Source organism: Myotis brandtii, unplaced genomic scaffold (genome assembly GCF_000412655.1).
Source record: "Myotis brandtii unplaced genomic scaffold, ASM41265v1 scaffold225, whole genome shotgun sequence".
Taxonomy (NCBI): Eukaryota; Metazoa; Chordata; class Mammalia; order Chiroptera; family Vespertilionidae; genus Myotis; species Myotis brandtii.
In genome coordinates, this window is record NW_005358435.1 from 2,051,134 (window position 1) to 2,064,356 (window position 13,223).

The 13,223-nt window shown below is 52.5% G+C and overlaps 1 protein-coding gene across 1 annotated transcript in view; it reads left to right on the forward strand.

Moving 5' to 3' along the window:
- Positions 1 to 13,223, forward strand: part of NFATC2 (nuclear factor of activated T-cells, cytoplasmic, calcineurin-dependent 2) — a 156,450-nt gene that overhangs the window by 106,716 nt on the left and 36,511 nt on the right. Inside the window, exons 8-10 of the mRNA XM_005866222.2 lie at positions 4,779 to 4,834; positions 5,230 to 5,356; positions 7,653 to 8,339. Coding sequence (XP_005866284.1) covers positions 4,779 to 4,834; positions 5,230 to 5,356; positions 7,653 to 8,339 — 870 coding nt within the window. The remainder of the gene's footprint in view (positions 1 to 4,778; positions 4,835 to 5,229; positions 5,357 to 7,652; positions 8,340 to 13,223) is intronic.

Sequence of the window (13,223 nt, forward strand, 5' to 3'; positions counted from 1 at the left end):
GTGCAAAATTTTTGGGGCGCGGAGCCTCTAGTTGTTTTCATAAGAGAAAAACTTTATTTAAAAAAACACCGGGAAAATGCACACAAATGAAAACCGCCCATAGCTCTGCCATGTTGCTTGAATCCTGTGAAGGAAGACGTGAGGGTCTCACCTCATCCATCCAGTCCTGGCCGCAGAGGTGTAACCGTACGTGTAGCTTAGACACAGGTTCCCTGAGTTGAAGCAGACATATTTGCAGACTCACAGAGTTGCATAGCGCTGCACATACTGCTCTGCAGCACTTACACATGCTGCCTTTTAATATAACAGCAACACGTTTCCAGGTCAGAAAATACGATCTTCCTTATTCTAAGTGCTGCCCGGTATTCCTTTACCTCATATACCTGCTATTTCATACCCAGTATGGTTGGCCCGTAATTACTTCGGCCTGCCCCCCTCAGTGAATACTTTCTATGGCCATTTTATTCATTTGCAGTGAGAGATGTCATGCCATGAAATGAACAAGAACCTGTGAAACCCACCAGAGCACTGGGTCACATGGCCAGCCAGTTCTTTCTCCCTAGAGGCAGACCCACGTGAAACACCACATTCTAAAACAACAGTGAGACGAAACCAGCACTCACTATGGGCTGGGCACTTTGCTCAGCATTTTACATATAATTCCTACTTGAATTCTTGCCAAACTCTTGGAAGTCAGTAAATTAACTTTATTATTTGTCTCTGAGGAAACAGAAGCACAGAGAGGTTAAGCTACCCCTCAAAGCCCACACAGCTAAATGGAGAGAACAGGGATTGAACCCAGACTGCAAAAAAGATGAAAAAGACAGTATTTCAATAATCTGTTGCCACTGGTCACAATAATAATGTTTGCCAATGTCGACTCAACATTTATTTTCTGCTGGGTGTCTGTTATCTTGGGATGACTCCTAGGAGGTGTAGGTACTATGATTTCCCCCATATTTTGGATTAGAGGCAAAGAGAGGTGAAGTGTCTTAGCCAAACTTACACGGTTAGTTGGGGGCAAAACAAGGGATTTGAAGCAGGTCTGTCTGCTCCAGAGTTGGTGACGAACAGAGGGGAAGTCCGTTCTGGCACAGAACATGCCCAGGGAGGTGCAGGGAGGCCCAGGGAGGTGCAGGGAGGCCCAGGGAGGCCCAGGGAGGCCCAGGGAGGCCCAGAGAGGACCAGGGAGGTGCAGAGAGGACCAGGGAGGCCCAGGGAGGCCCAGGGCTACAGCAGACGGGTGCTGAAGGCCCGTGAGAACATGGACCTAGCAGGCATTTCCTCCAACCCCACTGTTGTCTTCTGACCTGATGCCAGGAGCTCTGGGAGCGGGGCTGCGGGATGTGCCGTGGGCGGCCCCTGCAGAGGGCATCCTGAGGAAGAACTGCCTGGACGGCCTTGTTTGCCCTGGCTGGAGCCCAGCAAGGGGCGGTGGAAGGGAGGAGTTCTGAGTGGGTGGCTATGTAGGGGTGCCCCTCTGCAGGCCAGGCTGGGAGTCCTTGGTTTGGGGGACTGTGCAGCAGGATGGGACTATGTCCGAGACAGAGGGGTTCTGATGTCCTGCAATCATGAGAATAACATCAGGCACATCCTAAGCGAGGGAACCTGCAGAAGCCTGGGCAGTCTTCCGAGTGAGGTTGCGGGCAGTGGCACCTTAAAGGCCCACTGAGGCAGGGCGCACGGCTGTGGAGGTCAGGGCGGGGGTGCCATGGTATAGTGGGCATCACACACTGTCAGAAGAGGGTGCCATGGTAAGTTCCCTGTGGGTGCCCAGAATGTCAGAATTTTTTTGTCCAAGAACAAAATCTGCATTTTTCAGTGAAGTCTCATTTTGAAATGGCAGCAACTAATTTAAAAAAACCTCTAAGCCACTTTACAGGCTTTAAAACAAGCCAGGCCTCTGGGGGTGAGGCCAGTTGGTTTTTTAAAAGTTGTGGTAGCCTGACCAGCATGGCTCAGTGGTTGAGCCTCAACCTATGAACCACAAGGTCATAGTTCGATTCCTGGTCAGGACACATACCCAGGCTGTGGGCTCGAAGCAGCTGATCAGTGATTCTCTCTCATCATTGATGTTTCTCTCTCTCCCTCTCCCTCTCCCTTCCTCTCTGAGATCAATAAAAAGTTTTTTTTTTAACTGTGGTAAAATACACATAATACACTATTAATCATTTTAACCATTGATAAGTGTATAGTTCAGGGGTATTAAGTACATTCACAACGTTGTGTAATCATCACCACTGTCTATGTTCAGAACATTTTCATTGTGTGAAACAGAAGCTCTGCACCCATTAAACAGTAACTCTCCCCCTGCCCCCCGCCAAGTCCCAGGTAGCCTGTATTCTTCTTTCTGTGTCCGTGTATTGGTCCATTCTGCGCACCTCATGTAAGTGGGACCGTGCATATCTGGCCTTTCGCGTCTGGCTTATTTCACTGAGCATAATGTTTCAAGGTCTATTCGTGTGGTAGCCCGTGTCAGAATTTCCTTCCCTTTTAAGGCTGAATAATATTCCATTGTATGGTGGACCACATCCTGTTTGACCATCCACCTACCGATGGGCACCTGGCGTTTGCACCCAGTGGGCCTCTGCTTTCTTGGAAGGAGCTCTCCTGCCCTGGCCACCGCTTACATTGTGACTCTATCTGACCTCGGTGATTTTCATTGTCGTCGTGTCGGCAAATAGCTGAGCGCTGGGGCACGCAATAAGGTAGACAACCTCTGAGAATGTTCCAGACAATGGGGAGACAGTGAGAGTGGTGGTGGGGTACCCAGGGTGCTCTTGAGCCCTGAGGGGACAAACATGGTCTAACTGGAGACCACAGCTGGGTCTTCAAGGATGAGCCACTGAGATGCCTGCCCACCTTTATTAACTTGGCAGAGGAATCTGAAACCACGTAAGGTAACTGGCTCTAAAGCCAGGCTGCCTGGGCTCCAATGGGGCTTCTCCACCCACTAGCTGTGTGTTCTGGGGCCAGTGCCTTGACCTCTCTGTGCCTGAATATCCTCACCTGTCAGATGGTGGCGATGAGCGGACCCGTGGCCTAGGGTTGTCGTGTGGATTCACCAAGTCTGTACCTGCGAGGTGCTTCGAGTGATGTCACATGTGGCAAGCGCTGATAGGCAACAGCTGTTATTTTGGGGGGAGGGGTGAGAATGGCGCCTGAAGAGGCTGGGACAGAGGCAGGCGCCAGGTTGAGCGGGGCCCTCACGGCCACTGGGGGAGCTTGGATGGTATCTGGAGGCACGGAACAGGGAAGGGCTTGAGGAGACATGCACGCACCTTCGTGATGGCCGTGACCCTGGAAAGATCCTGCCTACGTAGGCCCTCCCTCCAGCTTCCCAGGAAGCCGCTCATCGTCTTTCTGCTCAATAGCCTGGAGCTTCTCTCCCTGAAAGCATCTCCTTTGTTACTGGATGTGCCAGTAGCTCCTTAGGACGGTGACAGCTGTCCACTGCATGCCTTGGGACGGCCCTCTTCCTTCTCAGGCCGCCCTTTCCCCATCCGATGGTGCTGGGCTGGTCATTTCTAAGGGAGCCCTCAAGCAGCCCTGCACTAGAATCTCTGACTGTTGGTGGGTGGAGTTTATTTACACACGCCCACCAGACAAGGAGGGAAGGGTGACATTTAGGGAGAAGGGCTCCCTCCCTTTTCTCTTGGGTCCGTAGACTCGGCATTTTCCAAATGCTTATTCGCTTGTAGAATTTGTTTCCCATTCTCGTAAACCCATTTAATAATCTTCAGAGCCAGTGTTCCACAAAACACCCTGGAAACACTGGTGGAAATGATTTGTTGGAGCCAAAAGCTGCCCAATGGCCAATGTAGGTGGTCAGTAAAAGAAATCTATTATTTGCAAATGCAGAGTTTTGTTTGGCCTGGCTTCTTGGCCCCAAAGTGGGGAGCTAGTGCTGTGCTTCAGGGGAGGAGCTTACTATTGAGCAAAACTGCTCATCAGCTGCTGCAATGAGCCGTGTGGGATCCAGGCTGACTGTTGACTGAACCGTGGAGGGTGGATCCTATGTTTCCATTCTCTCCGGTGACTCATCAGCCAGGACATCTTAGGACAGACAGTGTGAGCCACCTGTGCAGCCAGTGGTCTGCAGTGGACATCTTGGAATTAGTCTTTGGTGGAACAAAGCATAAAGTATAATGTGTAACAATACTACTTTTATTTTGAAAGAATAAAATATACATATGCATTCAGATGTGGAGAAATAGATAATGGCGATGGGATGATAGGCAGTTTCCCCCCCTTATTTTTTATTGCCGCCCAGTTTTCTTTCTTTTTTAAAAATATATTATTTTTAAAAAATATATATATAATATATTTTAAAAATATATGTTTTTGTTGATTTCAGAGAGAGTAAGGGAGAGGGAGAGAGAGAAACAGCAGTGATGATAGAGAATTATTGATTGGCTGCCTCCTGCCCATCCCCTACCGGGGATCAAGCCTGCAACCAGGGCATGTGTCCTTGATTGGAATCGAACCTGGGACCCTTCAATCTGCAGGCTGATGCTCTATCCACTGAGCCAAACCGGCTAGGCTGTCGCCCAGTTTTCTATTGTCACTATGGGTTTCCTTTGCAAAAAGAAAAATACATATATGACAAGTAAAATACATATGTGTACATCTATACATCCCCTCCACAAACACACATGTATGCTGTACTGAGATGATACAATACAAAAACCAAGATAAAGAGGCTTGGGTGAGTTTTTGTCTTAAGTCTTTGGTTTCTAATAGTTCCTTCAGAGTCTGTCATCCTTGGATTTTTCCAGATGGGCAGCAGATCTGGGAGATGGAGGCCACCGTGGATAAAGACAAGAGCCAGCCTGTAAGCACCGGGCGAGAGGACCGAACGCCCTGACCGTGTCCTGCCCACCTCCCTCGGGTCCTCTTTCCTCCCTTTTCCTTTCCTGCACCAAAGTCCCAGGGCTTTGGACCTAACAGCCACGCAGTAGGTATTGAATTGACGAGTTAACTAAACGTTCCATGAGCACCAGTCCGCTGATTTGTAACGGTGACATCTTACTATTCTTCGATAGAGTAAGTGGCAGTTCTTTCTTTGCCGAGGCTGACAAGTCAAATTCCCCTTAAATAGCATTTCACCTGCAAACGTATGGCACGTGCCATGACTCCAGGGAGATGGGCTGGCTCCACGCGCTTGGGGCCTTGGATGGGAATTTAGATGTTGCCGCCATGAAGTTAATGACAACCCCTTCCTTCCAGAACATGCTTTTTGTTGAGATCCCCGAGTACCGGAACAAGCACGTCCGCACGTCGGTGAAGGTGAACTTCTACGTCATCAACGGGAAGAGAAAACGAAGTCAGCCTCAGCACTTTACCTACCACCCAGGTGGGAGCCTCCCCGAAGGCCCCTGTGGGGAGGCAGCGTGAGCGTGTGGGTGAGGACCCTGGTGTGTGCTGCTGGCTGGGGGACCTCGGGCTGGTGGTGCAACCAGCTCGGTTTCCTCACCCAGCAAACGACGCCTTCCTTAGAGGGTTACAGGAGTCAGGTGCACAGGGAGTGCTCAGCACAGCAAACGCAGCAGCGATGTGAGCTGTTGGTGTTGTTAGTATTTCCCTTTGGGAGGGCGGGATGGGGAGAGGCCTGTGAGGGCTTGCTCAGCACAAGGTTGCAAACCTGGTGACTCCTGTCCCTGCCTTAGATTTGATCATGCTAGGGGTAGAGGTGACTGTGCCCTAAAACCTATGGAATCTCTCGTTGACCCCACTGTGGGTGGTAACCCTGTGGCCAGGTGGATAACCAGTCCAGGAGGTCTCATTCCCACAAAGTAGTCCCAGGAGGGGTGACAAGTGCCATTGTTCATTCATTCATTCGTCCAGAAAATATCTGAGGGCAGGTACTGTTCTGAGCTTGACACACAGCAGTGAACACACAGATAAAAAGCCCTGCCCTCGAGGAGCCGATGCCCTAACAGAGGGGACTTAGATGGAAGTGATATTGATATTATTGACACATCAGATTAGGAGGGGCCTGCAGAAACAGGCTCGAAGCTTCCCAAGGCTTGAGACAGGCCCACTAGGCACCTTCCCAGAATGGAAAACCTATCATCTAGACCAGCGGTCGCCAACCTTTCAGACCTCACGGACCACCAGTGTCCGTGGACCACCGGTTGGAGACTGCTGATCTAGACTGTCACCCAGGGTGTAATTTCTGTTCTGTAATAGTTTCCCAGGGAGACTCTGGGTTGCTGAAAGCATGAACCCGAGGGCCGGTGCTGAGAGCTTGGCCTTGGGGAGAGGGGGCTTTGGCGAGGTGTGTCCACGGGTTTGTGGGGCCCCAGCCCAGGACTGGCGTGACATGCCGTGAGTGGCGATGTCCTAATGGGACCTAGAACAGTGGAGTCGGTCCCTGGGAGGGCTGTAGACTGCATCACCACCATCCTGCTCACGTAGAGGTTTGCAGTTACGTTTTATGAGTTCTCACCTCTCATGTGTGGAGGTGAGGCCGCCCTGGGCCTGGTTGGCGCGCACCTGTCTGAGCGTGGTCCCAGTGAGAACTTGGTCCCCAGGCGGGCCAGGATTGAGATGGTGGCCTTTGAATGGCATCTTGAGGAATGGTTCCTGTGGTTGGTGTCAGAGCTGTGTGCTTGCTTTAAGGGCTGAACCTCCTTGCCTCCTCCAACCCCCAACACGGGGGAGGGGGCCCCACTTTGATTACTGTCCTGTCACCAGTTCATTTACTCCAGTGCCAAGAAAGCTGATTCCTCAGCTCTGGGGCTGGATGTCGGAGAAGGACACATTCTGGTGACGCTGCTAGGTGGGGAGAGAGGTGTGGACAGTAACCACAGCACCACTAACAGCAGCAGCAATAATAGTAATGATAGCAACAACAGCAGGCATGGAGCACTTACTGTATGCCAGTCCCTGTGCTGACTGCCTTGCACACACAGCTCATTTAATCCTCTCAATAACCCCACCAGGTAAGTGCCTATGGCTGCCAAGTAACAGATGGGGAAACTGAGGCCCAAGCCAGCAGTTCTCATTCCCCCAAAACACTGTAGAGCTAAGGAGGCCGACAGTCACCGTTTGGTCATTTCTTGCCCAGAAAATATCTGAGTGTCAGTTAAGTTCCAGGTAGTGTCTTAGGTGCTAGGGACCCAGCATTGAACAAAACAGACAACTCTCCTCTCCACCCGCCCCCCAAAAAATCTCCTTTTGAGGAGCTGACCGTCCAGTGGGGGTGTTCAGATAAGTAAGCACATCTACAGAATATGTCAGTGTTCTGACGAGTGATGAGTATTATGAAGAGCAGCGAGAAGGGAAGGGGCGGGAACTGGTAGGCAGAGGGAGGAGGGGCAGCATTCTTTTAAACCAAACATTCTCCTTTGAGCTCTGCTCCTGGGGAAAAAGGCTGCAGACATCCCAGGCTGAGCCCCCTGCTATTCACAGACCACCTTTCCACCACTGGAAAGACCTGTGGTTCGAAATCATCGCCCTGGGTTAGGTTTCTGACCTAAGACCGTTGCACAGGGAGCCTCTTGCCTGAGGCTAACAAATGTCAGAGCCCAACTATTTCACACACCCATTCGGACTCCCAAGGCCATGTGCCTGACCTCTGTCCACTGACCCTCTGTGCACACCTGCGGCTTACTAAGAATGGTGCACCCCGTGTCCTTTTCTCACAGTCCCAGCCATCAAGACAGAGCCCACGGATGAATATGACCCCACCTTGATCTGCAGTCCCGCCCACGGGGGCCTGGGGAGCCAGCCTTACTACCCACAGCACCCCAGGGTGGCCGAGTCCCCCTCCTGCCTCGTGGCCACCATGGCTCCCTGCCAGCAATTCCGCTCGGGGCTCTCATCCCCAGATGCCCGCTACCAGCAGCAGAACCCAGCGGCTGTCCTGTACCAACGGAGCAAGAGCCTGAGCCCCAGCCTGCTGGGCTACCAGCAGCCAGCCCTCATGGCCACACCCCTGTCCCTCGATGCCCACCGCTCCGTGCTGGTGCATGCCGGCTCCCAGGGCCAAAGCCCGGCCCTGCTGCACTCCTCTCCCGCCAACCAGCAGGCCTCGCCGGTGATCCATTACTCACCTACCAACCAGCAGCTGCGCTGCGGGAGCAACCAGGAGTTCCAGCACATCATGTACTGCGAGAATTTCGCACCCGGCACGGCCAGGCCCGGCCCACCCTCCGTTAGTCAAGGTCAGAGGCTGAGCCCGGGGTCCTACCCCACGGTCATTCAGCAGCAGAATGCCACAAGCCAAAGAGCCGCCAAAAACGGACCCCCGGTCAGTGACCAAAAGGAAGTATTACCTGCAGGAGTGACAATTAAACAGGAACAGAACTTGGATCAGACCTACTTGGATGACGGTAAGATGCTCGTTTTCCTTATTGCCCCTGAGGACGGTGCCCCGAGCGTCCCCCAGTTCACCTATGGCCTGAGCATCTTCCTTTACCCCTTGGGCCTGGTGTCCCTTCTGAAACTTAAGGGATTGGATAAGATGGCCCTTATGCCTCACCTAAGCCTCTGCATGAATCATTTCCCAGCAGGAATTGGGGGGGGGGCGGTGTTAGGGGTTTTAGATGCCCCCCCCTACTACCATCGTATGAGAAAGAGCAAATGTTCTGGCTGCAGGAGCATCCCGAGGCCATGAACTGGGTCAGTTTAACTGCTTCCACTCACTTTCCATTTGCCAAATTTAGACCAAGGGTAGGAAAACAGAAAGGAAGGAAAGCTAACCTCTTATTCCTGTAGAGGAAAAACCCCCGCTTTATAACCCTCTTTTGTGTATTTGGGGGGCAGAGAAAAGAAAGGAGAAGTTCACTGCCAAGTGGCTCTGTGAGGAGGGAGCATGAATGGGGGCTTGCGGGCAGGCCGAGGGCATCTGTGCCCCGTGCTGGTGGAACAGAGAAGCGCATTGATGGGAGGGGAGCAGTGCGCTTCCGTTGTGGTCGGGCCAAGGACAAGTGCAGAGGCGGCTTTGTGTGAGCCTGTAGGTGCCCGAGCACATTGGCGGGGCCCCAGCTGGAGAGGATCGAGTTGGAGTGGCTGTGTACGTGACACGGTCTGTGACACTCACCTGGGACCAGCCAGGTGCCCCTGAAGGACGGAGAGGGCGGGGCAGGCAGAGCAGCCTTCCCCTGGGGACCCCAGAAACGGGTTTGGGTTTCTTAATGGGAGAAGGAAAATCAGTACAGTGGGGCCTTGACTTACGAGTTTAATTCGTTCCAAGACCGAGCTCGTTAAGGAGCTTGTTAAGGAGCTCGTTAACTCAAATTACTCTGTCAACGCAATGCAAAAAATCGACCGAGAGACAGCTGGTATCTCAAAAAACTCCTTAGTCGGGACACTCGTAAGTCAAGGCCCCACTGTATCACTGGCTGCCACCCACAGCTCCAGCCTCACACTTTAGAGATAGTAGCATCTGATACACCCCAAGAACTCAATTATTTAGGAAAATTGATTCTCAGAAACCCAGCCGAGGAGTAGGAAATAAGGCAGAAAGCTCTAAGTGGCCGCAGGATTTATCGTAGAGACCAGGCACAAAATACCAGACACGTGAGTGCAGGAATTTTGGGGTGCTTACGAGAGACTGACTTTTACTTTATGCAAAGTTTTGGTGATCTGGGTTATCTGAGGTGGTTTCCATGTCTTCTTTCTAGTAAAACTATCCATCAAAAACTCCCCCCAGATGCTTCAAGCAAAGAGCTCTAGGGCCACTTAGAATGTGTAGGGCCAGTCTGCGCCACGTGTTGACCTCCAGGTTTTGCTGCATTAATCATTGATCCGTCTAATCCGGAATAATCAACCACAGGTTGAGTTAGGGTCACTGGGCTCGGTTTTGAAGGGCAGATCCACGTGCGATGCATTCTTGAACAGTGTACACCCGAGATGGCTAAGATAAACTTCTGGTTTATCTAATTTCAAAGGCGATCCTCATGTAGAAAGTGCAAATGATACAAATGCCCATGGCGAGCGGATAAGTGAAATTCGGCTGTAACCAGACCTCTCTCAATGTGTTTATCAGGGCTGAGGTGCTTTATAAATAAATGAGTGCCTGAACAGGGCGGGTAACTTTCCCCAGCTGACTCCGTGTCCGGCGTTGGCTCAGTGTCCGGACCGAGATATGTGCCGGCCCCTCCCACGCTGTCTGTCACCCCACATTACAGACAAATAGTGAGCGGCTCGGGCAGGGGCAGGAGTGAGTCTGTCTGTCCCTGGCTCTCCGTGACCCACCGAGATCCACGGGGCCTGAGGTGGTCAGCAGTCACCTTTGCACATCTGTCACAGCAGAGCTTCCCGTTTTCCCAGAAGCCTATGCTGTAGAGAAAGCGGCTGAGAAGGGACGCCTCCTCAGGCCTCCTAGGTGTCTTTATGGACACAGGCAGGTTCAAAGTCATGGTGAGAGGGGGCTCCGGCAGGTCAGCAGCACGGTCGGCCCAAGTACGTCTCGGAGAGCTAAGTGTGGTGAAATCGCTTCCCCTGATGGAGCCTTTGCTTAAGCACGTTCTGCACAGCCTGGCTCTGTGGGGTTGGAGGAGGCATCCTCTGACACGAGGGTTCCATGGCTTTTTTATTTTTAATTTGAATTTTATAATTTAGTGACAGTTGACATTGGATATTGTTTTGTGTGAGGTTCAGGTGTACAGCGTAGTGGTCAGACAGTCATGCGCTTTACATAGTGATCTCCCCAATATTTCAAGTACAATACACAATTATTACAATACTAGAGGCCCACCACACGAAAATTCGTGCAAGGGTAAGCCTTTGCAGCCCTGGCCCTGCCCCCCACCTTGGCCTGGCGCTGCCCGCATCAGCCACCACACACCCTGGTTCCCCAGAGCCCCCCACCCCCGATTGATCGCCCTGCAGAGGGTGGCCTGGGCCTCCCTCTTTGTGGCAATCGTAGAGTTCCTCCCCTCCCCCATTGATCCACCCGCCAGTCAGTAGCCTGGGCCTCCTTCTGCAGGGCAATTGTGGGGCGATGGCGGCCCCCCAACCAATCACATTGCACTTGCCTTGGCTGGCCTGGCTCCAGTGCACCAGTCATACCATGGTCATCCGTGTCATAGCATGGTCATCCGTGTCATAGCATGGTCGTCAGGATGGTCGTTCTACTGTTGGGCCATTTGGTCAATTTGCATATTATGCTTTTATTATTATAGATTACTAACTGTATTCCCTATGCTGTACTTTAAAAGCTGAAAAAGCTCATTTAAACCAAGTTTTTTTTAAAAAAACTCATATACTGCAGGACTTGTCAGAGCCTTTACTGCACTAGTGGACGTTATAAATCTCTAAAATAAGGGGACGTGGCACTTTCCAGATGGTCGACCACAGAGAAGAAGGCATAGGACTCCAGGAGTCCTGCTCCCAGCATGCCGGACCCTGTGTGGATAGAGCCCTGGCGTGGTGCCCCACGCAGGCCTGGGGCAGCCCCTCCCCCCACATTCGGGAGAAAGGACCTGAAGGAACCTCAGAGTTTAACGCCCAGAATTGCCCATCCCATATGCCATATGCAGGCTTCTCAGTTCTTGGGCTTCACGTTCCTGGGCCCCCAAAGGGCAGCAGTGTGGCTGCTGGTTAGATGTTCAGTGCTTGTCCAGCATTGTCCCCAGGGCTCTGTCCACGCAGGACCCTCCGATGCGGGGCGGGGGATGGTCCCCATGTGGCTAGTTGTACCCAGTGGTAAGCCCTAACTGCACCTCCCTGTAGCCACCAGGCAGAGGTAGGTGCAGTCTTGCCTCCTAATTGCTGGACTATCAGATCCCTCTCACAGGCCTGGCAGCTGCGGAACATTCTCAGATCCCACTGCTGGCTGTGTGGGAGGGGACTCAGACTGCTCAGTTTGTTGTTTTGCGTTTATTGCTCACAGGTGAACTATCCCCCAAAGGGCAGCAGTGTGGCTGCTGGTTAGATGTTCAGTGCTTGTCCAGCATTGTCCCCAGGGCTCTGTCCACGCAGGACCCTCCGATGCGGGGCGGGGGATGGTCCCCATGTGGCTAGTTGTACCCAGTGGTAAGCCCTAACTTTTGACCAGCATTGTCCCCAGGGCTCTGTCCACGCAGGATCCTCCATTGGGGGAGGGAGGGTTCCCATGTGGCTAGTTGTACCCAGTGGTAAGCCCTAACTGCACCTCCCTGTAGCCACCAGGCAGAGGTAGGTGCAGTCTTGCCTCCTAATTGCTGGACTATCAGATCCCTCTCACAGGCCTGGCAGCTGCGGAACATTCTCAGATCCCACTGCTGGCTGTGTGGGAGGGGACTCAGACTGCTCAGTTTGTTGTTTTGCGTTTATTGCTCACAGGTGAACTGAAATTCCTGGCTCATTTCTCTAGTCTGGTTGGGAGACAGCTAGGTTTTCCAGGTCCCTTTCTGTCCTTGTCATTGGTTGCTCCAAAGGGATCGTCCCCCAAAATACGTACCTGGCTGCACCAGCTCCCGCACAGTGCGCTTCCAGCTTGTCGGTAGTTCTCAGGGGCCATAGCCTCAGGGTTTTGGCAGAGTAGACTCTCCTTGGAAACTTGGTGAGAGCTGGGATTCATGTTTCGAGGGTCCAGGGACGGTTCCACAGATGGTAAAGGAAGGGGTCACCAGCGGACGGGCCCAAATGAAAACTGGTAACGTAGACGTTGACCACGCCCCTGGCTGCGAGCCTGGGAAGCCCGGAGTTTGGTTATCTTTTCCTGGCCCTTTCGGGGTCACCAGCGGACGGGGCCCAAATGAAAACTAGTAACGTAGACTTTGACCACGCCCCTGGCTGCGAGCCCGGGAAGCCCGGAGTTTGGTTATCTTTTCCTGGCCCTTTGCCCTGTAGCCACCAGGCAGAGGTAGGTGCAGTCTTTTCTCCTAATTGCTGGACTATCCGATCCCTCTCACAGGCCTGGCAGCCGCGGAACATTCTCAGATCCCACTGCTGGCTGTGTGGGAGGGGACTCAGACTGCTCAGTTTGTTGTTTTGCGTTTATTGCTCACAGGTGAACTGAAATTCCTGGCTCATTTCTCTAGTCTGGTTGGGAGACAGCTAGGTTTTCCAGGTCCCTTTCTGTCCTTGTCATTGGTTGCTCCAAAGGGATCGTCCCCCAAATACGTACCTGGCCGCACCAGCTCCCGCACAGCGCGCTTCCAGCTTGTCGGTAGTTCTCAGGGGCCATAGCCTCAGGGTTTTGGCAGAGTAGACTCTCCTTGGAAACTTGGTGAGAGCTGGGATTCATGTTTCGAGGGTCCAGGGACGGTTCCACAGATGGTAAAGGA